Below are 24,073 nucleotides of genomic sequence, written 5' to 3'. Positions count from 1 at the left end.
TGTGTCATTTGGAGCCGTCAGGGACTCCTTTGTTGTCGTCCTCTGGGTGTTTAATTGATATTTTTTGAAGGTGTTTGACATTCAGGGTTCCTTATCTAAACGCATGACATGTTTCAAGAGCGACAGGAGGAGAATGATCTATACAAACTTCTCTTTTTTGTATAAATCATGTTGATGGAAATGAGTCAAAAGTAATAAGGATTGCAACTACTGTAGACTGAACAGAACAAACAACCAACAATGCAAACAGACAGCCCCAGAACCATATCAATTCTAAAGCCTTGAAACAAGTTGAAAGCTGAATCTAGTCAGTCAGGCTCTAAACTGTGAAACAACATGCCTTAGAAAATGTACACTGAAGGTTGATGTGCCGCACTATTTAACACTATTTACACCATTATTACCAGGGAAGATTGATTATTACTATTATCTGCGCTAATTATTCTCATTGTGGCATGGATCATCACAGATGTACTACATCCTTTGCTGTAGTATCTCCCAGTGCTGTTCAGAGGCAGCCACAGTGACATTCCCCAGCCCCTGGTCCCTATGTGTCCATTCCGCTGCCCTCTCCCCTGACCCACTCCTCCCCTGGCCACGCGTTAGCGGGGAGATGGCCAGTGCTGCACCACCCTGCTGGTGGCGGCTGCCCGCACGCTGCCGTTGTGTCAGAACCTGCTGGCCCGCTCGCCCCCGCAGCTCTGCGCGGCTTATCTAGGTGACGTGGCTGTCACCCCGGCGACCATGCTGTGGCGTGCCGTGCCAGGGGTGGCGTGGCGTGCTCTCTCTCTCTCCCTCGCTCCGCCGGTCGGAGGGCCCGACACACACAGCCCTCTCTGCGCGGCGAAGGGGGTGGGGGAGGGCGCCGGGCGCCGCGGATGTAGCAGAGGCGCAGAAACGAGAGCAGATAGCTGACAGACACGGTTAGCGGGGGCCCACTGTCTAGGTGCGAAGTGGAGGACAGGAGGAAGAGAGAGAGAGAGCAGGGAGGTAGAGAGTGAGAGAGAGATAAAGCGAGAGAGAGAGAGAGAGAGAGAGAGAGAGAGAGAGGAAGTGGAAAACAGAGTGAGGAGGAGGGAGAGAGAGAGAGAAGAGGCAAGCTGCTGCATGAACAGGCAGTCAGAAACACAGGCACACAGGGAGAGGAGATGAGCCTACGTGTCCAGTCAGAACCAGATGAGGGGAGGCCTCTGTTCCTCCTCACAGACCTCTGAGCGCCTGCGTCTGCGTTCACATACAGTATGGGCACAAAAGCACGAGAGGGGAGGAGTGCAGTCAGCTGATCGTGGCAGATTGGGCACATTTTGTCTTTTCCAAATATTGTGCCAAAACATCTCTAGTACACAATGGTCATTTTCAGATGGTCTGCCACATTTCAATTCCAAATTTGATTGCTGAGCCACTATGAAATCAAAGAAGTGAATTCACAGATCTGTGTTCCGTGAAATAAAAGGCTTCTCAGCGTGCGTGTCACGGTCATGGTGGTACACCTGAGTGCCGATCAGGGTCATGTAAAGCCCTAGACTGTGTAGAGAGCATCTCCAGGCCAGCGACACCCCCCCAATCCCCCAACCCCACCTCCCACCTCCCTTCCCACAGTGAGCAGGCACCTGAGCACAGCACAATGCAGGGAGGCAGGGCTGCCTCTTACTTACAGACGCCAGTGAATGCTGATGTGTGTCTGGTGATGCATCAAGGAGGGAGAGGGAAAAGTGCTGACACTTTTGAAAGGAGGTGGTGTTGTGGCGTGTATGTGTGTATGTGTGTCTGTGTGTGTCTGCGTGCGTGCGTGCGTGCGTGCGTGCGTGCGTGTACACTGGTGGGGGTGTGCCATTTAGTGTTGGTATGCTTCTGTGGTGCTGTAGGAATTGTGTGTAGGAGTCAGTGTGTGTGGGTCTTGGACTCTGTAGGTGGGGTGTGAAATTTCAATGGAAAGACGCTATACTGCACTGCAACATTTCATAGAATGTCTCACACCTCCTACACACACTGAACATGTTCCACCTTGTACAGAACTAAAATATGCAGTGTCTATTACAATATTGACACTGTACCGCTCATCAAACAAATGCATTCATTTGAATTAATTCACATTAATTCCTTTATTTCAGAATTTCCTTGTTTGTAAGTGTACACTCCAAAATTGCATATACTATATGTTATTACTTAAGCATGTGGTCATGGTCTATCACCTTTTGCCATGGTATACATGTCTCTGTAAATATCATTGTGTTATAGAGTGGGTGCCTGGCCTTGTGCCACACCCTGTCCCCAGTGTCTGGTCAGATCTTTTGCTAACCTCCGTGTCCCATGCCTGTGTTTGCCCGGGCAGTCTCTCCTGGTAGCGCAGCAGCTGGCGTCTGCCGTGAGCGGGGTGATGTCCGGGGGCGCGCCGGGCCTCAACCAGCCCATCCTCATCCCCTTCAACGCGGGCGGGCACCTGGGCGGCCAGCAGGGCCTGGTCCTCTCCCTGCCCACCGCCAACATCCAGGGGCTGGTGGCGGCGGCGGCGGCCGGAGGACTCATGACCCTGCCCCTACAGAACCTGCAAGGTAAGAGCCCTTACCCCTCAGGGGTCGGCCATGTTGGCTCCAGAGCCATGAGTGAAGGGAGTAAAGACTGAGCCATTCCGGCTCAGTTCCTCTCCCAGTGGAAAAACGTCATCCAACCCCCAAACTCTCTCACTTCCTCTCGTGTCAACTGACCGATAGCGATAGTGGAGCTGATGTAGAACAAAGTGAACAATCGGCAAGTACACGCCGCTAAATGCATCCGCCCCTTTGTTGCACTGCGTGCGGCCGGGAGGCACCTGCCCAGACCTCTAGATATAAAAAAGAAATGCACTGGTCCGACCAAAAGGCGCCTTTTAGGAGCATCAGAGAGCAAACCTGGCATGGGGGGGAAAAGCCATATTAATTACAGGTCAGCATTTTGCAGAGTAGCTCAAAAGCACTTTGTGACCCCTTTTTCGCTACGTAAAAGTGTACCGTGCCATCCTATCTCTTTTTCGCCCCCCCCTCTCCTCTCAATCCACACAAGTCAGTACTTTTCCTCACATTTTAAACTTTAATGCCAAAGTGTTCTCTTTTGATCATACTTGTAAATGGTTTTCATTTTAATGTTTAAAACATTGTCTCTTTTATACCATTAGATTGAGGGACGGATGGGAGGGGAGCTGTCATTCATAAATCTTGGATGAGCAGGGGCGTGCTAATGCCGTCTGAAAAAATGGCAGGTTATAAATTTGAGTGCATGTAAAGCAGTGTGTTTTTTTCCCTCTTTTTTCTCGGGGAGGAGTGCAGATTAAAATAATGCTCCGGCCAGTGGAAAGAAAGAGGGAAAAAAAGAGAGAGAAAGAGAGTGAGGGGAAAAAAGAAGTGCGGCCCACTGGCCCCCAGACGTGAGGAAATGGACAGAGGGAGGGATGCCTCAGCGGAGGAGATGTGGTAATAGAAAGCTTAATGGACACAAACATGCATAAATAACAACAGGCATCGCATCAGGCTGGATGGGCTTTTAATAAACACTTATCCACTAGGACACAGAGCGGTGGTGGAGGGGTGAGGAGAGGGGAAAAAACCTTCTCAGTGATCCCAACCAGTCCTCAGATCCCGATAATGCACCCACAGGGATCTGTCTCTTTCCTTTCTAGAAGCTTCTAAAAGGGAAGACATCTAAGTGATAAGTCTCTAACATCATATTAATTATGCTTCGACTTGTTTGTTTGTGGGTTGTTTTCTGCAATGTCTGCACCAGGGGGACTGAAAATAAATGTCTGGCATTTGACCACCAGCACAAGTAATTTCCTGCCCTGAGCAACCTCAAGCGGAATGAAATGTGTGTGTTCTGGACGCACGTGTGTCCTGGATGCACATGTGTCCTTCTCAGCTATTTAAAGGTATTCCAAGAAATACATTTGCCAGGGCTATAAATGGCAATGTTTTTGAAAGCCATGGAACTATTTTATTAAGAAAGGAAGAAAGAAAGAAATGAAGATAGAAACAAACAAGGTAAGCAAAGAAAGAAAGACACCTACCCTGTAGAAACAAAGGCAAAAATAAAAAGCCCAAACAACCAAAACACTTTCTTATTGTTTCTGGAATGTTCTTATTGATAGGCGTGCTCAGCAGGAGATGGCGTTGGTGTGGAGAGCCCCTCTCTGTCCACACAGAGCCAATGTGACACGCGTGGCGAGTGAAGTTAAATGTCTTGACTGTGTCCAGGGGCCGTGTGGCCACAGCGCGCTCTCCCACACCCTCCTGTCGGCCCCCATCAGCTGCCCGCTGACTGAGTCCTGCTGGCGCAGCACTTCTGTCAGGCAGGACGGAACCCACGCCTCTGACCAGGGGTGCCAGGGGCCGGCGTCTCCGCTGCCGCCGCCGCCGGCTGCTGCTGACACCCAGCCTCTGCCCACCTCACCTCACCCCCAGCCTTTGCCCACCTCACCTCACCCCCAGCTTGATTAATCCCATGTTTAGTGTGGCGGAGGGGAGCGGGAGAGGGTTGAGCACAGGATTGTCTGGAATCAGCAGGGGAGTGGTGTGTGTGTGTGTGTGTGTGTGTGGGGGGGGGGGGGGGGAGGTTAGGGGGGTGGGGGGGGGGTTACATTTGCACCCATCTCCTGCCACTGAACGCTAATTATCCCTCCGCTCAAACGCCGGTCCTCCAGGGAGAGTGAGTATCAGATCGCACCCATGCCCCCACATTCAAACCTAATGACCCGGCTAATGTTGAGTTAATGAGAGTGTTTTTGCATATGAGTGGAGGAAGAGGGAGTGGGGAGAGAGGGGGGGGGGGGCAGTGGGGGTTGGCAGGCAGCAGGATTGAGTCAAGGAGGGGGGGGGCAAATCGGCGAGCGAGTCAGCCTGCATTCCTCAGTCGGGCTCAGGAGGTGTGAGGTGTCGGCTAAATCTCGCCCGGAGGCTGAGCGCTTTTCAGGTTACTCCGCCGGATTGTTTAACGCAGCGCCGAGCTGAGCCACCCCGCGCTCCCCCTGCCTAAGCGTCAGGAGATTAACGGGAGATGTGGCCTAAAGCGATGCTGTCTTCTCCTCTTAACGTTACAAATGAACTTGAGCTGTTTAGTCCTCATTGTGGAGCCCTATCAGCTCCCTGGCGCCCCAGATAAGACAGATGAAGTCAGAGAGCAGCCCGGCATCTCTGATGATTATCCAGCATCACATCTCACTAGACCTGCTAGACCTCTCCTCTCTACTCCTTTGAAAAATCCCTGTTTTCTTTTCCTCCTTTCCTCTTCTCTATCCTCCTTTCTCTGTTCTTCCTTCTCCTTGTTTCTCATATACTTTTCTCTTCTTCTCTCTCTTCTCCTTTCTTCCTTCTTCCTCTCCTTTCTTCCCTCACTCTCTTTTTCTCCTTCGCACTTCTCCCCGTCCTCCCTTTCTCCCCACTCTCTCTTCCTTACATCCCCTCAGTGATCATCTTTTCGTGTCTTATCTGCTCCTCCTATCGTCTCCTCCTCTCATATCCACTCGTTCTCCTGTTCTCTCCTCCTCCTCCTCTCCTCTCTTCCTGCCCTCTCTCCTCTTTTCTTTGCTCCCCTCTTCTCCTCTCCTCTCCTCCCCTCTCTTGAGGAGCAAATGCACAGATGAATCTTCGGAGCAGAGGAACAGAGAGGAGGAGGTGGGTGGGTGGGGAGGGGAGGCGTGATGGTGTGTAACGAGCAGGTCTCCTCGGCCGTGATGAATAGTCGTCACGGTGATAGGAGAGACTGCGCGGCGGAGCCCGAGTCGGAGAGTCTCATTGCCTAAATAAAACCCGGGCGGTGCGTTCGCACAGCGGACGCTGGTAAACACGGGGTGCTGGTTGTAGCTTGTTATTTTGTCAGGATGATTAATGTGGAGGAATGTCCCATAAAGGATGAGGGAAAGAGGAGGAAGAAAGGGAACATTCCCACTGAAAATAAAGAAGGCATTGGGTACCACACTATGCACTGCTCATCGTGATACAGAGTGCTCATTCCTATGTGATGTGTTCACAAACACACCTACACATTGTTTTGACATATTTTGTGATCAAATGCTTATGGAGAGGTCTTAATTCTAACGACAACTCTTTCCAAAAAGCCAATTTATTCAACTGGATTTCAGAACATAACCCTGTTCTTTGGTTTTTGATCATTGATGACATGATTTGTGCCTATTTTTGCACTGGCCCAACCGCTGTGTCGCTCTTTCTGCTGCTGACACAAATTACATGTGCACTAATGAGTCCACTTGTTTGTGTCAGTGCGGGTTGCTCTGGTGTGTGTGTGTTGCTGCGAAGCAGCCGCTCACGTATTCAGCCTCTTTGCTGATGTGCAGGGCCTCATGCTGAAGCAGTGTCTGGACCCATAAGTGATTCTCTTGTCTTCCCTGGCTAATGTGTCTGAGGCATGTGGTCCCCCCGGAGTGCTCGTGTTTCCCCCTCTCCCAGAGCTCCAGGGGCTGCAACGCTGTTCGCCCGCTGCTCATTTCCTCCCCAAACTCCCCAGCAAACATCTGCTGGAGCTCCCTGTGAGTTCATGCACTTGCGTGTGTGTGTGTATGTGTGTGTGTGTGTGTGTGTGTGTGTGTGTGTGTGTTTGTGTGTGAGTGTTTTATCCCACCTGCCTGATTCGTTACATCAAAAGCTCCACCGAAGCATGTCGGTGTGTGCGTGCGTGTGTGTGTGTGTGTGTGTGTGTGTGTGTGTGTGTGAGGTGGGGTGGGATGGGTAGCGGGGGAAGGGGATGGTGCTTGCTTGGGCGCGGAACGCGGTTCCTCCTCCGCTTCTCCTCGGCGAACATGAAACGGCACTCCGGTAGCAGGAGGTAATTGCCAGTGATGTGGCAGTCATGTACGCTAATGAGACAACATGTCGGCCATAATCACTACATCACCTCCCTCGTCGCTATGGTAATATCCTCCGCCCCACCACCACCACCACCACCACCACCTGTGAAAGCGCAGCCTAAGTCAGGTGTGGCATGCTCAGGGGAGATGTGTGTAGCTCTGCCAGGTCCAGGATGTCCCAGGGAGAGCAGGGGAAGAGAGGAGGGAACTGCACCTAGGCAGACGCCCCAGAGATATCACCTCACCCTCATGAGGGTATCTTAAACCTACATACAAAGAGAAATGCTCTCTCTCTCTATCTGTCTTTCTCTCTCTCTCTCTCTCTGTCTTTTCTCTCTCTCTCTCTATCTGTCTTTCTCTCTCTCTCTCTGTCTTTTTTCTCTCTCTCTCTCTTTCTCTCTCATACACACGTGCGCACGCTCAAACACACACACACAGAGCCTACACATACTAATACATAGACAACCATACACATGCTTAGGCACATTAAAGGAATCTGTCACACATAAACACACACACACACACACACATACACACAGACACACACAAGCATTGAAACACAAGCACAAACAACCACAGGGAGGTAAGCATACAGTAAATACTCACGTGCCTACACTCATGTGAAGGAAATCACACATACTGTACAGTAGGTTCATAGGTCCAGTGCACACACACACACACACACAGACACACATACACTGACAAGATTAATTTAAGAGAGGGATAAAGAGAGACAGAGACCAAAAAACAGAGAAAGAAAGAAACAGGAAGAAACTCAGAGGGTAAGAGTGTCAGAGAAAGAGTGAGAGTGAGCGGCTAGAGCAAGGTGAGACTGTGGGGTTGAAAGTCAGGCCAAGTGAATGAATAGTGGCAGAGCTCCAATCTGTTTTACCCCTTGAGACGCACATACACACAACACACACACACACGCTCAAACACACACACACACATATACACAGCGATGCACAAAGAAGAGGTAAAAGCCAGAGTCTCTTTCGAAACAGCTTAACTGTGATTTTAAAACCCTCCTGAGGGGAATGGAATTTGCTATCTATTAATCTGCCCATTGATGGAACATCTCATACTGCAGATCTCTGACAGATGTGTGCCTGTCCTTTATAGATCTGTGATGCTCACATTTCGATAGTATGTTGTAGATTTTTTGCTCGTTTATTTGTTGAAAGTTTCTGCAAAAAATAAGAAGATGTCTTCTGAAATGGATTACTGACTCAAAAGGTTTCACTGGTCCGCAGTGGAATCTCATTACATCCAAATCCATTATTCATTATTAAGTAACACTCGCTGTAACAGAGTCCCGTCTTGCACACCTGGATGTCTTTCTTGTAGGCTGCATTCAGCCAAGAGTCGAGGTGCTGTCCAGGGTGCTGAATTAGCTGATACTGTTTGTTGTCAACTTTTGGGCTTGATAGAATTGCATAACTGAACTTGACAGAACAAGCATGTGTTCATACATAATTGTAGCTGTCAGCTGTCTGATGAGAAGAGTTTCATAAGATTATGCATTCACACAATATAGCATCAGAATGGAACTGGCTGATCCATCTAGGTACAGACTATTCTGTATTGAATTATATTAACACACATACAATTCTGACACACACACACACACACACACACACACACACACACACACACACACACATACTGTATAGACAGACATACACACATACACACACACACACACACAAACACACACACACACACACACACACACACACACACACACACACACACACACACACACACACAGACCCCTTCCTTGCTTCTCCCGTTACCCCTGTTTAATCTGAAGTGTTCCCCACAGCACATATTGTGCCATGTCTTTTAATGATTTACGTTCTTTTTTCTCTTTTCTGCACTTGTAGCACTACTTGCCTGGAGAGAAAGAGAGGGAGAGAAAGGGAGGGAGAGAGTGAGATATGAAGATACCATGAGAGAGAGAGAGAGAGAAAGGGAGAGAGATTTAGAGAAAAGGCGCATTAAATAAATAAGAGTGATAAAATTGTAGACCTCATACATTTCAAAGCTAATGTGTGCGGCGGCAGCGTTGTAGCGCGCACCTGCACTCGGCTCCTGCGGCGGTAATTTGATTGATTTGTTGTGACAGCAGCCAAATAATTGAGAGTGAGAGGTGCCTTCAGAGATGAAGAGGGTGTATGTGTGTGTGTGTGTGTGTGTGTGTGTGTGAAAGGGGGGTTGTTGGGGAGAGCGAGGCGCATTCACCAGGCAATCCCCGCAGAAATGAGGCCTCTCATCTCTCATATTCCATTGATATCGTACAGCGTCTTTCTGTTTTTTTTTCTCTTCTTTTTCGTACCCCCGCCCCCCTCTCTCCCTCTCGTTTTTTTATTGTCTGCCTTAAATAAGCAGCGTGCTAGCGAGCAGCTGGCTGACTGCCTGCGACAGTGGGGAAGAGCAGGGGGTGGAGGGTCGGGGAAGAAAAAGAAACACCAATCATAATGTACACAGACAGCGTGTGTGTATGTGTGTATGAGTGTGTGTGCATGAATACCGGGTTGTGTGTGTGTGTGTGTGTGTGTGTGTGTGTGTGTGTGTGTGTGTGTGTGTGCTCTAGTGTACATAAATACTACATATTTTTGTAAATATAGACATTATAATTCTGTATCGTTCAAAAAATAAAACATGTTTTTTTTTTACATTAATATGTAGAACTAAGAGGAAATACTCTGATATTAATCTTAATTGTTATTCTTTGATATTAATAGTCATAGAATAATATTACAGTGTTTTTTGCATCATCGAAACCTGCAGAACTGTGCAGTCCTCACATCCACAGCATTGGATATATCACTTTAAAGCTACAAAGCACAAAGCCGTGCCCTTCAAAGGTCTTATAAAATTGTGTTGTTATTGTTTTGGCATATTTGTGGCATTTTTCGTCTTGTCGCAAGCTTGCCAAACGCTTGCCCTGCCACATGCTGTTGTGTCCTTCGTGACTGGTGGCGTTGTCACCCCAGTGAAACTGCCTGAGATGTGGCACTAGGAATGGGGAGAGAGAGAGAGAGAAAGAGAGAGAGAGAGAGAGAGACTGACAGAGAGAGAGAGAGAGAACACGCAAGGGAGGGAGAGTGGGAGAAGCAGAGAAAAAAGGCGGAAAAAAGGGAAAGTGAGGGGAGGGAAAAGTGAGGATGGGAAAAGACAATAATAATGATAATCGGATATGGCTTTGTCTGCTTCGATCGAGTAGGCTGTGATGTCTTGCCCTTCCCGTGTCGAAAAAAACAAAAAAAGCCCAGAAGGAGGCAACAGGGAATCAGGACAAACAGCAAAGCCAAGCTCAGAAGAAAACGCCTCTGTAGTTTTGATTGGATTTTTCTCCTCCTATTCTTTGCCTTCCTTGTCCCAGGCTCCTAGTTTTGTACATATTTTATGGTAATTGTGTCTGCGGACCCAAATAATTGAGAAGCTCCTATAAACTTTTTTCCCACTTTTTTTCATAGAGGGACGAACCTGCTGTTTTCATGTGCTGGTCTATGTGTGTGTGTGTGTGTGTGTGTGCGTGTGTATGTGTGTAATGATGTGTGTGTGTGTGTGTGGGGGGGGGGGGGGGGGGGGATAGCCGGTGCAGGGAGGCCTGAAATGACTTAAGCCTTTCAAACTGGCATTAAATTAAACAAATCGCTTGGAACACGCTCACCCCCTAAAACTTGCAGCCCCTCTCATCGGGAGGAACTCCTGGAGTATAACAGCGCATTACCGCCGCGCGAGCCTCCCCCTGTCCCCCTGCTCAGTCAAATATGTAATGAAAAAATGTAGGAGCCGGGATTGCCGATATGCACACCAGCCATTCTGTTCTTGGCTAGAACCAGCCCCCTCTGACTAACATCACTACAGTTAAATGTGAATAACAATGTTATTTTTATCACTGCTGATATTTTCTTCAGTTATTCTTCTTGAACAGTAGTTATCAGTTTTTGAAGACAGTAGCAATAGTAATAGCACCCCCATAATAACTACAGCAGAGTCTATTTGGGATTTATCACATCACAACATAATTAACCTGACATATTTAGTTGTCTGTATTGAACAAGGTAATTACTTACCAGTAATTGACTCGATGACACCCATGAGTGAAAGGTTCTCTTTAATGAGATTGTGCCTGAGCTTCACGAGTTGTCATACAGTTACCAGAATAATTCATTACTTTGACAAAGCAGCAAATTAAGATAACGTTGTTAACGAGAGACATCAGCTTTGTGAGAGGCAAGAGAACCCTTAATTCCCTTAACTTTCTTTCACTTGAAGGTTTCCAAAAGATTCCCTTTTGTACATCTTAAAGGGCTGGTAGAACCCAGCAAGGCAGGAATCCTACAGCCTCAGCAGCGATCTGATGTCAGGCATTGGAAATGGGAATTGATTAGTGACTTACATGGTCAGTGAAAGGAAAATGAACTGACGAAATGTTGTAAATGAAAAAATATTTGGCATGCAAGCACGTAGAGAGAGAGAGAGAATGATGGCAATCTCATGGAACTGGCATTCCTGTCAGGAAGAATTGGGTGTCTTTTTTCCTTTTTTCCCCTTTCTTTCTTTCTCTCTCTCTCTATCTCTCTTTTCCACTAAAACATTTATCTGAGTTCTGCATGAGTTGTAATGCAAATGGTAATTTCATGGGAGTGAACCGCAGTGAAAGTGGTGTTATCGCACGCTGGCCACGACGTAGGGCTGTGTTCACTCCTGCAGCCCCATATAATGTGACTTATTGCTCCTCTATCCCTCAGGAGCCGACAGAGGGAACTCACCCCTTTAGTCTGTGCACTGTATAAGGGAGAGAGAGGGAGGGAGAGAGAGGACAGAGATAGTGATAGAAGGAGAGAAGGAGACATTACTGACACATGGGGGGAGGCATGAAGTTCTGGCGTTTTGCAGCGAACTATTTGACAGGCGAGAGCTTTTTAAAAGTAGCAGGTTAGGGCGTAGACAAAAGCATTTGCGGCGTCTTTGAATGACTGGTGTCCACTTTTAGTCCAATCGAGGGGGTAATCCTGTCAAATCGTGTTTTCCACAAGGGATACATTCACAGCAAATGGCCTGAAAAGTGAGCATTGTATTCAGCTGCGCGTGTCTCGACTGTCCAGGTCCATAATTTCAGGGGAAATCATAAGGCGAGGAGGGTAGTCAGCGGACATCACTTTCTGTGTACTCTCAATTGCAAATAAACAATTTTGTCAATAAGACAGACTTGACTCGCTCAGTGAAAACAAGTGTATTGATCATGCTAACAAAATCAATGTAGCCCCCTCACGCCCTATCATTACAGTCTTTTCCAGCGGATCAATACAAACCCCCACAAATCCAGCAGACTGTTTATGAACTTAGCACCTCATGAATGTCCAAAGAATCAGCTTATCAATACAAATCAGCATCCCTCATCTGTCACATGTACTGTTATTCCTATTCAGAACCATAAGCATACACACACACAAGCCAATTATGTGATCACTAGCAGTTGAAACATAATCAATAAGGAACCCCCTACCAGTTGAATGAATTATTCCCATGTCAATATAAAAGTAGGGTAAAAACTGATCGTTTTTACCAAACACCAACCTATTAAGCACTTATGAAAATTGTGAAAGTCCATCTATACCCACATGATTGCTGTGTCCACAACAGGTGGTGGAGGTTACCGATGTGACCCTGTGTCATTCAAATGTCACATGGTCAGATCATTTTGCAGGTTCATGGTTTGGAAACAGAAGCCTGCCACGAATAGTGGTTTTCCCCCCTTCCATAAGCAGATGGTGAGGAAACCAAAGCTCTCGTCTCGGGGGTAGCAGGGGCGACAGGCGGTGGCTAAAAGCTATCTGCGGTTTCTAATTGACAGCCAGAGGACTAATTACGTTAATTAATAGCCACACTTTCAAAGGGGGCCGGCAGGCTCGGATTTGCCACTGACTGGATGGGTGTCAGGAGGGGCCAAAAAGTACCCCAAAGAGGTCTGGAGGAGCCTAGTGGTCCCTGGGGGGCCCTTGTGGAAACCCTCCAGTAAAGGCATCAGGAATGGATCGTATAGCCGGTGTAAAGACCGCAGGCGTGAGAGGATCTGAGAAATCCATTACTGTCTCAGTCACCACAGAGCAGGGATAAGCACTATACACAGAAAGAGAGAGAGAAATAGAGAGGGATAGAGAGAGAGAGAAAGAGGGGGAGAAAGAAGCAAAAGAAAGAAAACAGAAGATTAAAAAAACATGTTCTCTTAATTGAGTGGTGCTCAGATTCCCATCTCTTCCTCTATCTCTATATCTTATTTTCCAGATCCACTCATGTTTCCATCTCAGTCTCTCTTTCTTCCTGTTTCGTGTTCTTGTATCCCTTCTCTATATGGCCTTTTAAAGGAGCAGGCCAATTTTTGGGGAAATGAACTTGTTTACCTACAGTACCTTTATCTGCCCCAGAGTTAGATAAGAGGAAACATACCCTTCTGGTCTCTGTGTGCGTAATAACCCAGTCTGACACTGTTAGCCTAGCTTAGAGTAATTCACTGAAAGTGGGTTAGACCAGTTAATCTATAGCTATCCTATAGCTAAAAGGATGCTATAGGCTAAGTGGTCTAACCCACTTCCACTTAGTGAAAAAGAGCAAATGAAATCAGTGTCTGTATATTATATTGCTAAAGAATGTTAATATTGAGCATATCCATTACTCCTTTTATTCAGATTGAACTTTTGTCTGTATTCAGTGCTCACTATACCAATGAAACTCTTTTTTCATATGCCATACGTTCTCTATGTGCTCACGGACATAACAGAGCAGGATTTATGTGTGTGTTTGTAATTCACTTTTGAGCAGCATACATAGCAACATTCAATTCAACCATCTGAAACCTCACCACGGTTTGATTGTAGACAACAGCCAACATTCTGAGTTGACAAAGATGCACTGTGTCTACAGGCCCTGAAATTCAATATAGTGCTGAGCATTTGGAGCCTGGCATGGAACCCTATTGCCTGGGAAATGGGCCTGACCGTATGATTTATTTTCCCTGGCGCAGATTAACTGTGGCACATTCACTTCACGCCCCGAGAGCGAAATGGTTAACAGCAGCCAAGAAAAAAAGACACAGATCAGCTGATATGAAAATAGGTCTGATTCAACATGTCCACCTGCCTCTATCCTTCTCTCGCATGCTCACACTCCTCTTTTTCCTCATCCCTTTTTTCTCTCACTCTCCCTCACTCCACTCTTCCTCTGACTCTTTTTGTTTCACGCTCTCCCTCTCCTTCTCTCCCTCTCTCTTGTGCCCCCCCATATTTCTCTCTCCTTCTCTCCTTCTCTCTCTCTCTTTCCTCCCCTTATTCTTTCCCTCTCTCTTACCCACAGTTCCACCCTCCTAGCTGACACCCCCCTCCCCACTCTCAGTCGCCTGGTTCCCGTCTGCCTTGTGAGTTTGGGCTGCATACATTTCTCCCCATGATGTATTGTCCTGTGCGGGGATTTCATTTACTGCCGGTGCCCTCTGCTGAACCTGTTGCTAGTCAGTGAACACGATAAGCGTATAAGTAGCCGCCCTCTTCATTCATCATACATCGCGTGCGCGAGCGTGAGCGAGCAAGCACACACACAGCCGCCCCTCAAATAGCTCATCTGCCACGCAGCGCAAGGGGAAACCACTAAAGCGGCAAAAAGCAGCTCACTTGGTAAAAAGCTGAGATCACATTAAACACCTCACACTTATATATATATATATATATAAATATATGTGTATATAAATATATGTACAGTATGTATGTATGTACGTACGCACATGCGGTATGTATTGCATGTTGGTGCATCTCATAGATCAAAACTCACTTTGTTGTTCTAATGCACATCTTAAATAATTGCTGTCAGCGAATGGTTCTTTACACTGGATAATTTGTGTATGTGTGTGTGATGTCTCTGACAGTTGATTATTTATTGATTTATTTATTTATTTGCTCACAGCAGTGGGTCTGTGTCTGATTCCTAAGCCATCTCGCCCCCAACCCCCCCCCCCCCCTTCTCGGTGCCGCACAGTGCCGTATTAAAGAGCATTAGAAATCACAGGCTTGCCGAATGTCACTTAGAACTTTTCGACGTCGACAGGGCTGACGCTGTTGCGCTCTCGGGCATGAAGCTCCGGCGCGAAACTGCTTACACGCGTGCCGCGCGCCGCAACGAGCAAAGGGAATAATTAACGAGGTGGAGATGGGAGGGAGGCGGACTGCGCGCATAAATCCCATTGTTTGTGCTTATTTCATCCCGCTGAATTCTTTTCCCTCTGTTTCTTGTCTCTATCTCCTTCTCTTTCTCTTTTCTCACGCTCCCTTGCTCCCTTTCTGTCTTTCTATGTGTGCTCTGACCCTGCACTCCACTGTGAGCACACACACACACACACACACACATATATATACACACACACGATCATATAGGGAGGCACATGCTGACATAGATACACACACACACACACACACACATGCTCAAATATACACAGATCCTTGTTGCCTTGTGAAAAGCCCATGTGTGCATGAAGCTGCCGGGAGACAGAACACACTACAAAGGCCCTATGATGTCCTACTCATCTCCACAATGTCTTTTCATTATCTGAAAATCATTTCATTTCTGCAGGAGAGCGGGAGCACAGCTTTGCCTAATAACCCTGTAATGTTGCTGGTAGGCATATAAGAAGAAGAAAAAGAAAACACAAAATAAGCCTCAGCCAAAAACAACACAAAAGATGCTTTTCTTTCAATTTTCATACATGACTTAAAATAAGAAACATAAAAAAAAAAAAACACAGGCTGCTCTCCTCATTTGGCCTTCCCGGGCCCCATTTTGTGTCTTAATGCCGTAATTGCCTTAAACCCACTGACGAGCACAGAAGCTATCAAAATATGATCAGTCAGCGAGGGGCCTAAGGGGAGAGGGAGGGGTGGAGAGTGAAGTGCCTGTGGTGGAGCTCTACAACACCCCCCCTGCCCCACCGCCACCAACCCCACCCCACCCTAGCCCTTCCAACTCCAAGCCTCCCTCAGCCCCCTCCCCATAGTGAAAGCAGCGGCTCCATCTCCTGATGCTTTTACTGTCAGTCAAGCAGCACTCAGTCCCCCCAGCGCATCAGGGTCTGGTGCTATTGATTTTTCCGCCCACTGAAAGAGCCGGCACGAGCATACATTTTGCATGAGGCTCTTTACCGCCGGTCCCGGCGACACATGATGGGGTCCGTGAGCGCTGGGTAATGACCTCCCCAATTGCAGCGGGGCGGCTGGACGGATCTGGCCTCGCCTCGGCGTGAAGCGAGCCGCGATCTGGGCCAGATGCGTCCCAGAGCCTGGTGCATTCTGGGATCGCGGCCTGTAGCTGGGCGCTGGGCTGGCCAGTTGAAGCGCGGTCAGACATTGAAGGAAAGAAAGAGAAGGAGGGAGAGGGAGGGAGGGAGACCAGCAGGGTGTCCGGTAAGGGCAGCGATCCAAGCCGTGATGGTGTTAGCCCTCCGCTCTGCCTGCTGGTTGGGTGACGGGTGCCATTTTGTGTGAGCGCTTTGGCAAACACGGGAGCTGGTGTCACATGACCGCTTTGAGGGAGACTACAACTGTGCCACACAGAGCGTGGAAGGTGCTAGAATCAGCAAGGACACCACAGCATCATGTCATGGACAGAAGAAAACAAATATATACAAAACATGCTACACTGGGCAACAAATACCATTTCAGTTATATGTAGAAAATGGTGGCTTTTTGTTTCAATTGCTAGTCCCATTCATTTTACATTTAAAATATTTATTCCCTAAATATCAAAAGCTTGCAATTATTTCACACCATACCTCAGGCATAGGTTTAAAGTTTTCTGTGTTGCATACACACAATAATATTAGACTGCATTTTTATACATCATTTGCATTACATGATCAAAAAAAAGCATAGCACTCAATCTGTGGTTGTAAGAATACACCTTTTTCCTTACTGTTTAAATCAAACATCCCTCTCCACCCAATATATTTCCATCAAGACAATACATTTATTTTATCCATCTCCCCAAGACATAAATAAAATATAATAATTTTGTTTAAGTTACTTTGAATGCTGTTAAGCATTTTGATGGTGACTCTGTCTCCCAAAGCTGGAGCTTTAGCCCCACTTCCTATCCAGTTACCCTCTCTCCTCCCAGATGCACTCTTCTCTCTCTGACTCTTTCTCTTTCTCTTTCTCTCTCTCTGTCTGTCTCTCTGTGCGTCTCTTTAGAATGTTGATATTGTCTCCAGTGACTGAAGGTAGAACACGTGTTCAGTTAGTCCTACTTCTTTCCATATTTTTACTCTCTTTATGTGTAAGGCGCAGTGTAAAGGTCTGCCGCAGTGTAAAGACCTGGCGCAGTGTAAAGGTCTGAGAAAATAAATCACAGACTCAGGTACTCTAACACTCTCTGCCAAGGTGATTCCACTCAAAACTGATTCAAATTGGGAGTTATTAAATGTAGTATGTGAGTGGGACTATGTGCATGTGTCCATGTTGTTATTTATTTATGTGAACCTTTCATTCTCATAGAGAGTTGGAGAAAAGACTTGAAAGAAAGTCACCCTCTTCACATTGCTGATGTGAAAATTACAGTTGAGAGCTTCTTTTTATATGCTTTAATGTCCCACTGTCGATCATCAGAGGATGTTCTCTTTATCTACCTCATTTCTCTCTCTGTCTTTCTCTCCCTCTCTCTCTCTCTCTCTCTCTCTGGTAGTGTAATTATAAGTGTGTGCTGCTTGCTCCTGTGCTGGTTGGTGACTCATGCTCTGTAAACTGTGCCAGTCTGTAGGGAAGCTGGAGGCGAGGCTGGGCGGCCCAGCACTCTGCAGGCGCTCTCTCTCTTCTCTCTCTCTCTCTCTCACTCTCTCTCTCAGCACTACTGATTCATTAACTACAGCACACCTCCCAGGCCCACTGATTGGACTGTAATTGAAGGTGCATCTTTCTCTCTCTCTCTATGTCTCTCTCTCTCTGTGCCTTTCTCTTTCTCTCTGTCTCTCACTCTTTCTCTATGTCTTTCTCTTTCTATGTCTCTCTCTCTCTCTCTCTGTCTCTCCCCCCTCTCTTTTCCTGTTCTCACTCTCACCTATGTGGGTGAAACCTACATAGGTTTCACCCATATACAGTAGGTGACTTATTAGCCAATGCCTCTATACACAGTATTCTCAATACACATTAACCACACTGTATAATAGCATTTGAATTTGAAATGCTTCTAGTACTAGAAGATCATGAGGCAGATTTCCATTTATGATCTTCATTAGCGATGATCCTTAGGAGCATTGTCTTTCATTGGCTGTATGCAGTATTGATCAGGCAGCCAGTTTATCTGAGAGGGATACAAATTTGCAGAAACATCAAAAAAAATATTGTCAATTTTTGGGTTTTTAAATACTGTACGTCTTCCTCGACATTTTAATGATGACAGACACCCCTCCCCAAAACAGAGATTGATTGTTCATCAAAGGGAAAGCAGTAAGGCAACGAAAGCACATGCACACACGCACACACACACACACACACACACACACACACACACACACACACACACACACACACACACACACAGACACACACACACACGCACACACATACACACACACAAGCACACAAACACACGCACTTGTATACAGACTTACCACAGAGTCAGAAAACAAGCCTGGAGGAAAACAGCATTAATAGGGGGGCGTCGGTGACCAGAGGGTTTGTTGGGTAATGAGAAAGGTGGCTGCCCTCTTCCTGCAACCCCTGTCCTTCCCCTCCCACAAACACACACACACACTCACACACACACACACACACACACACACACACACCAAAGACAGTCCTCAACACCACAGGGAACAAAAATAGCCCGCGTCTGACGAACGAGACGGTGTTGACCTCGCCTCACGACCTCTGGCAATCAGTCTCACTTCACACTTCATGCGCCACCACCACTTTCCATTCTCCTCTTGCTCTTTCTCTCTCTCTCTCTCTCTCACACACACATACACTCTCACACACACACACAATAGATGCTTTCTGTGATGTTGAAGGAGAAGCAGGAACCACCACACACACCCACCCACACACACACACACACACATGAACATACAAATACACAAACACACACGAAGATACATGCATCTGTCAGGTCTCAGAGGTCAGGCAGACAAGCCTCTGTTAAACAGCTCGGTGCCGTGACCTGTGCCAAAACAAAACCAGCTCCCCTCTCCTCTCCTCTCCTGCATGTCCATCCCAGCGTCTCGGCCATGGAGCGGCTAATAAAGCCACGTTGTGTGGACGAGAGGGAAGGCAGGTGAGTGGAGACACTGTGGGCACGGGGGGGAATGAGTGGCACGCGCTCTCCGCCAGGGTGACAGCCGCGGTGTCAAAACAGAGCGCCGTAGTTTGCTTTTGTGCCGAAGTAAGTGTGGAGGCGCAAGAGACAGGGCAGGGTTGGTGGCAGGCTGACCCTGCGGTTCAGCTGAATGTGTCACTTGTTATAAAGCCACTCACAGACGGAGAAGGTTGAGACTTGTTTACCTGTATTTCCCACAAACTTTCACTTGAGCATTATTATTAGCACATCATTAAAGTTTGAACTAGTTTGATGCAGATCCATGTCACATAAGGAGGGTATGGTACGTTTAGCATGAACAGCCATGTCACATAAGGAGGGTGTGTACGTGTAGCATGATTAGCCATGTCACATAAGGAGGGTATGGTACGTGTAGCATGAACAGCCCCATGCAGGACATCTTTTACTGGTATTGTGTTACAGTTTCATGTCCCACAAACACTGATTCCTGTCCGTCTTGCCTGGACATCTATAAGGATGCAACAGTATAGTGTGCACACGATTCGGTATGCATTACGTTTTTTGGCCATGGTAAATATACGGTTTTGGTATCTTAAAGGAACACATTGACTTTTTGGGAAAAAAGCTTATTTGCCATGTAGCCTACTCCAGATTAGACGTTACATACCATTCTTTTCTCTGTGTGTGCAATAACAAAGTTTAACACCATTAGCCTAGCTTAGCATAATTAACTGGAAGTGGCTTGTTCCAGTTAGAAATGATAGAAAATGTACCATATTTTGAACCATAGAATGCGTACCCCACATGACTTCTTTCTCCTCTCCTCCTCTGATTTCACACCTTCAGTCCATCATTATGAAAAGCGAGGGAGGCAGAGGAGACAAGGGGAACAGTCACGGCTGATATACTGTGTAGAACAAGGAGAGAAGACATTTGAGAAAAAAATGGCAGGGTTTAGTTTATGGGAAGAGAGGAGAAGAGGAGCACAGAGAGGAAGAGGGGAGGAGAGGAGATAATTATCCGTGGCCGATAGCTCAGATTAGCCCACTGAGTCTGCAGTGGGCTAGCAGAACGAGCCTGATGAAGCTGCTTGCACATTTAGAGGGGAGGCGAAGGTCAGCGATCCTGACAGCCCTAACAAGATGACAGAATTTATAAAGCACCGCGGTTAAGGCGCGCACTTACCTGCGGAGCTAGCCATATAATAGGGCCACATGGGGTTTCATCTCTAGCCCTCTCTCTCTCTCTTTCTCTTTCCCTTTCTCTTTCTATCTATTTATCTCCTCCGCTCTCTCTGCTCTGTTTGTTTTCCCTTTTCTTCATAGTCTTTTGTTGTTCTCGCATTTTTTCTCTGGACTTTGCCGGCTGCCGCTGGAGGAGAACTCTTCGATCGCCTTTGATCTTCCCTCTGGTTTCGATAATTTTTTGACAGAAATCCTTCTCTTTTTCATTTCATTTCTCCTTTTTTATTCTTTCGCTCTCACCCCTCCTCTTTTTTTTTCTTCTAATGCTCCTTACTCTCCACGCACACACTCTCATAGCAACCACTCGACATCTTTTGGCGGTGCACTCGCCAGAGATACAGATGCTGGCCCTGTCAAAGCTTGCGAGACAACTTGCCCCAACATTTCAAGTGAGAATTGGACTCTCGGCTTTTTCCGTGCGCCCGCCATATTTATAATTCATGCCAGGGTGTGAGAGAGGTGTCAATGTGTCAGAAGGTAGAAGAAATGTAAAAGAGTGCTGTTTACTGGTCACGAGACGCCGTCTTTTCTTTTGTCTCTCTCTTCCTCCTCCTCCTCCATCCCTCCGCTACCCCCCCCCCCTTTTTTCTCTCCACGATTCCTGTGCTTCTACAAGCCGAGGCAAGCCGCCATAGCTGATCAAATGTTCAAATGCCTGTCCAGCTCTCATTCCATGGTTAGCGCAGTAATCAAAGAGATGTCAGAACCAATGTATTTCTCCTTCTCATTCTGTTCGAGAATGGAGGGCAGTAGGCAGAAAAGTTCAATTATTCAAGCGCATCAATTAATTATGTACACCCACTTGTTCACGCCATGCTCTCAACTTCTGTCTTGCATTATCAATACATTCTATATTACCACTCAAACAAGTATTGATCAGTTATTGTTCTTCGCTGTTTCAGTTTTTCTCAAAAGTTTTACTACCTCCACATCTACCCATGATAGGACGTCTATAAGAAATTAATGACCATATAAATAATAATGACAGTGATTTTAAATGCATTTTTGTGAAGTGGTATTAGACACTATTCTTTGATTATTGTTAGATGTTATGTGCTATTCTATTTCCACAGAAGATGAGCTATTGTTTGTGTCATCTGAAGCATGGCATTCTGCATTTTTTCTTTTTTTTTAAAACTTAAACTTTAAACCCATCTGAAACTGTGGGCTAACTCAGAAAAATGAAAAACCAGATAGCAAAGTAAAGTTTTGAAAGTTCAGAACAAGGCACATGCACGTCCACCTGATCCAACCTGGTGTGTTTGTGCATTTGGCCATAAAGAGAGAGAGAGAGAGAAGGTTGCCAGAGAGAGTGTATTCACAGGGGCATTCTATAGCTGCCTTGTCACTTAGTGCTACCATTTCCTCTGTGTGTCAGAGGTAGAAAGGTCAAGTCAAATGTGAATTTTTGTATCAGTGTAAGGAATCAACTTCAGTGTAAATCATTTCTGATGTTTATATATATATATATATATATATATATATATATATTGTACTTCTAAGAATAAGAAATAATCAGCGGGCAAACAGAGTGCTTTCTGCGTCTGTGAGTGCAAGTCTGAGACACCCTATGTCAAAGCACCTGCTTTTGGCGGATTTGCTGCACAGATTCACTTCTTATTCAATGCACCATTCAAAAGTAGTTTAAAGGTTAACCTCAGGGAAAAAAATACATCCACTTTTCATTGGCAGGGTACAAAGAGCATGACTTAAATTCACCATTAAAACACACTAACAGTAGCCTCAGACATACAGTGTACAGATGCCATTGTGTACAGTATATGCGGATGCTGAGAGCTACCTTCACTAGAGGACAGTTGAAAAGAGCAAGCTTCAGCATCAACAGGAATGTTGTGGTCTTCATTCCTGTCTGTGGCCACTCCTAAGAGTTGCAGTGAATTGTTTTAAATGCTTAACCGAGTCATTAACATTCATCACATTTCCAGCATTCTGGCACGATGGTGGAGGGGACATCCATTGGTCCTTTCATGTGATTGGTGGACAAAGCTGCCGTATTGTTGTTATTGTGGCATTGCTTTGAAGGGAAGGTGAAAGGAGCGACTCATTATCCTATCACAGTTTGAGATCCTAATCTCAGGGTTATCACTCCCACTGTCGCTGTATAGACCCTTGTTATGGCACAATGCTAGTATGCTCAAATGCCCCACTCTCAAGGGACCTTGTGTGGGGGATCCGGAGACTTATGCACCAGGAGTGCCTTGGAAAATGGAGGGAAGGTTGCATGAAGATAGGGGAGAGCAAAAGAAAATGATACAGAAAGAGGATCATGAATGGCAGGAATCTACATCCAAGGACCCTCACAAAAAAAGAAATGTATAAGCGAGAAGTTCAAAATGCCACAGGAAATGCGCCCCCGCTCACTACAAGCTATTCAGATCTTAATGTAACTCTGAAAGCTTGCACAGAGTTGCAACTTCCAGTTCCAACTCAGCTTGTTCCAGTTGACATTGCTGAATTACAAAAGTATGTGTCTTTTGAATGGATTGATAAAATACATACAAGATATAAGATGATATTGACCTGTCCTTGTCTCTCTTTGCCCCTTTCTCCTTTTGTCTCTCTCAGCTACCTCGTCCCTGAACTCACAGCTCCAGCACCTGCAGCAGCTTCAGCAGATGCAGCAGCACCACCAGCAGCAGCAGCAGCAACAGCACCATCAACAGCAACAACAGCAGCAGCAGCAGCAGCAATCACAGCTCTGCAGCCAGTCCCACCTGCCGGGAGCCAATCACATGGCCCCCCACCACCCGCTGAGCCCTGCCAGCCAACAGCAGTCCTCCTCTGGCTCCTCCTCTTCCTCAGCCTCCTCCAATCTCGGCTCAGCACAGGCCCCACAGTCCCCGCCCCACAGGCAACAGAACCAGTCGCCTGCACGCAGCCTGCCCTCACCAGTGACCCCTCCCATGCCACTTCCGGTGAGCCCACAACTTAAGCTCTTAATCTCACAAACTCGTATCCTTCATGAGAATCGGGGTTTTCATTCATGTCTATCATCGATCAATCAATAAATCACTCATGCTTTGTATGCCCCAGCGCTCACATGGTAGGTGCCAATAGTAATGGTCATATATCTCTTCCTGTCAGACGACACAGGAAGCTCATTTAGTAAAAGAACATTCTGGCAGTTTGGAAGTGCTGTAGTTTCAGTCCAGGGCCCTCTTAAACATATCCAGCCATTACTCAACATTTATCAGCCTTTTTAGCAGAGCCAATATATGGAGACTGGGTGGTCTGCTGTCAGGGAAGTAAATTGAAAGCAAATAAAAGATAATCTTTGAAATAAAATGTTCTTTCACTTAAATCTCCTGCATTATTCACAGTGCGTCAAGAGCATTCTGGGTAGTAGAGACGTGGTCTGGCTTGAACGCTAGAGAATGGGACAGTAATTCAATTGGGTGATTGAATTTGTCTGGGGAAATCTTGGATATTACAAATATTTTTCCTGGAGTAGGCTGCCGTTCAGAGGGTTGTCCCTGAGAATGCCATAAAATTGAGAATTTATAGTTCAGGCTTTTATATCCAGCTGCCTACGACAGCAATAGACTTGCGCTATTACTGAAAATGAACATCTGACTGATCAGATTTTGAGCTATGATGTTCGGCGCGAAAATAGATTAGAATCTACTTTATGATAATCAGGTATTGACAGGATCTT

General features: G+C 46.5%; 1 protein-coding gene across 1 annotated transcript in view; it reads left to right on the top strand.

The window, feature by feature from the left end:
• Positions 1–24,073, top strand: part of pou6f2 (POU class 6 homeobox 2) — a 90,360-nt gene that overhangs the window by 29,510 nt on the left and 36,777 nt on the right. The window contains exons 3-4 of the mRNA XM_076291172.1: positions 2,333–2,552; positions 22,984–23,333. Coding sequence (XP_076147287.1) covers positions 2,333–2,552; positions 22,984–23,333 — 570 coding nt within the window. The remainder of the gene's footprint in view (positions 1–2,332; positions 2,553–22,983; positions 23,334–24,073) is intronic.

This window comes from Alosa pseudoharengus, unplaced genomic scaffold (assembly GCF_046254945.1).
Source record: "Alosa pseudoharengus isolate Yale_2024_CS ecotype anadromous, Long Island Sound unplaced genomic scaffold, YU_APseudo_1.1 YU_APseudo_1.1_scf_18, whole genome shotgun sequence".
Classification (NCBI taxonomy): Eukaryota; Metazoa; Chordata; class Actinopteri; order Clupeiformes; family Clupeidae; genus Alosa; species Alosa pseudoharengus.
The sequence above is the reverse complement of the archived record's forward strand: the minus strand, read 5'-3'. Positions and strand labels throughout refer to the sequence as shown.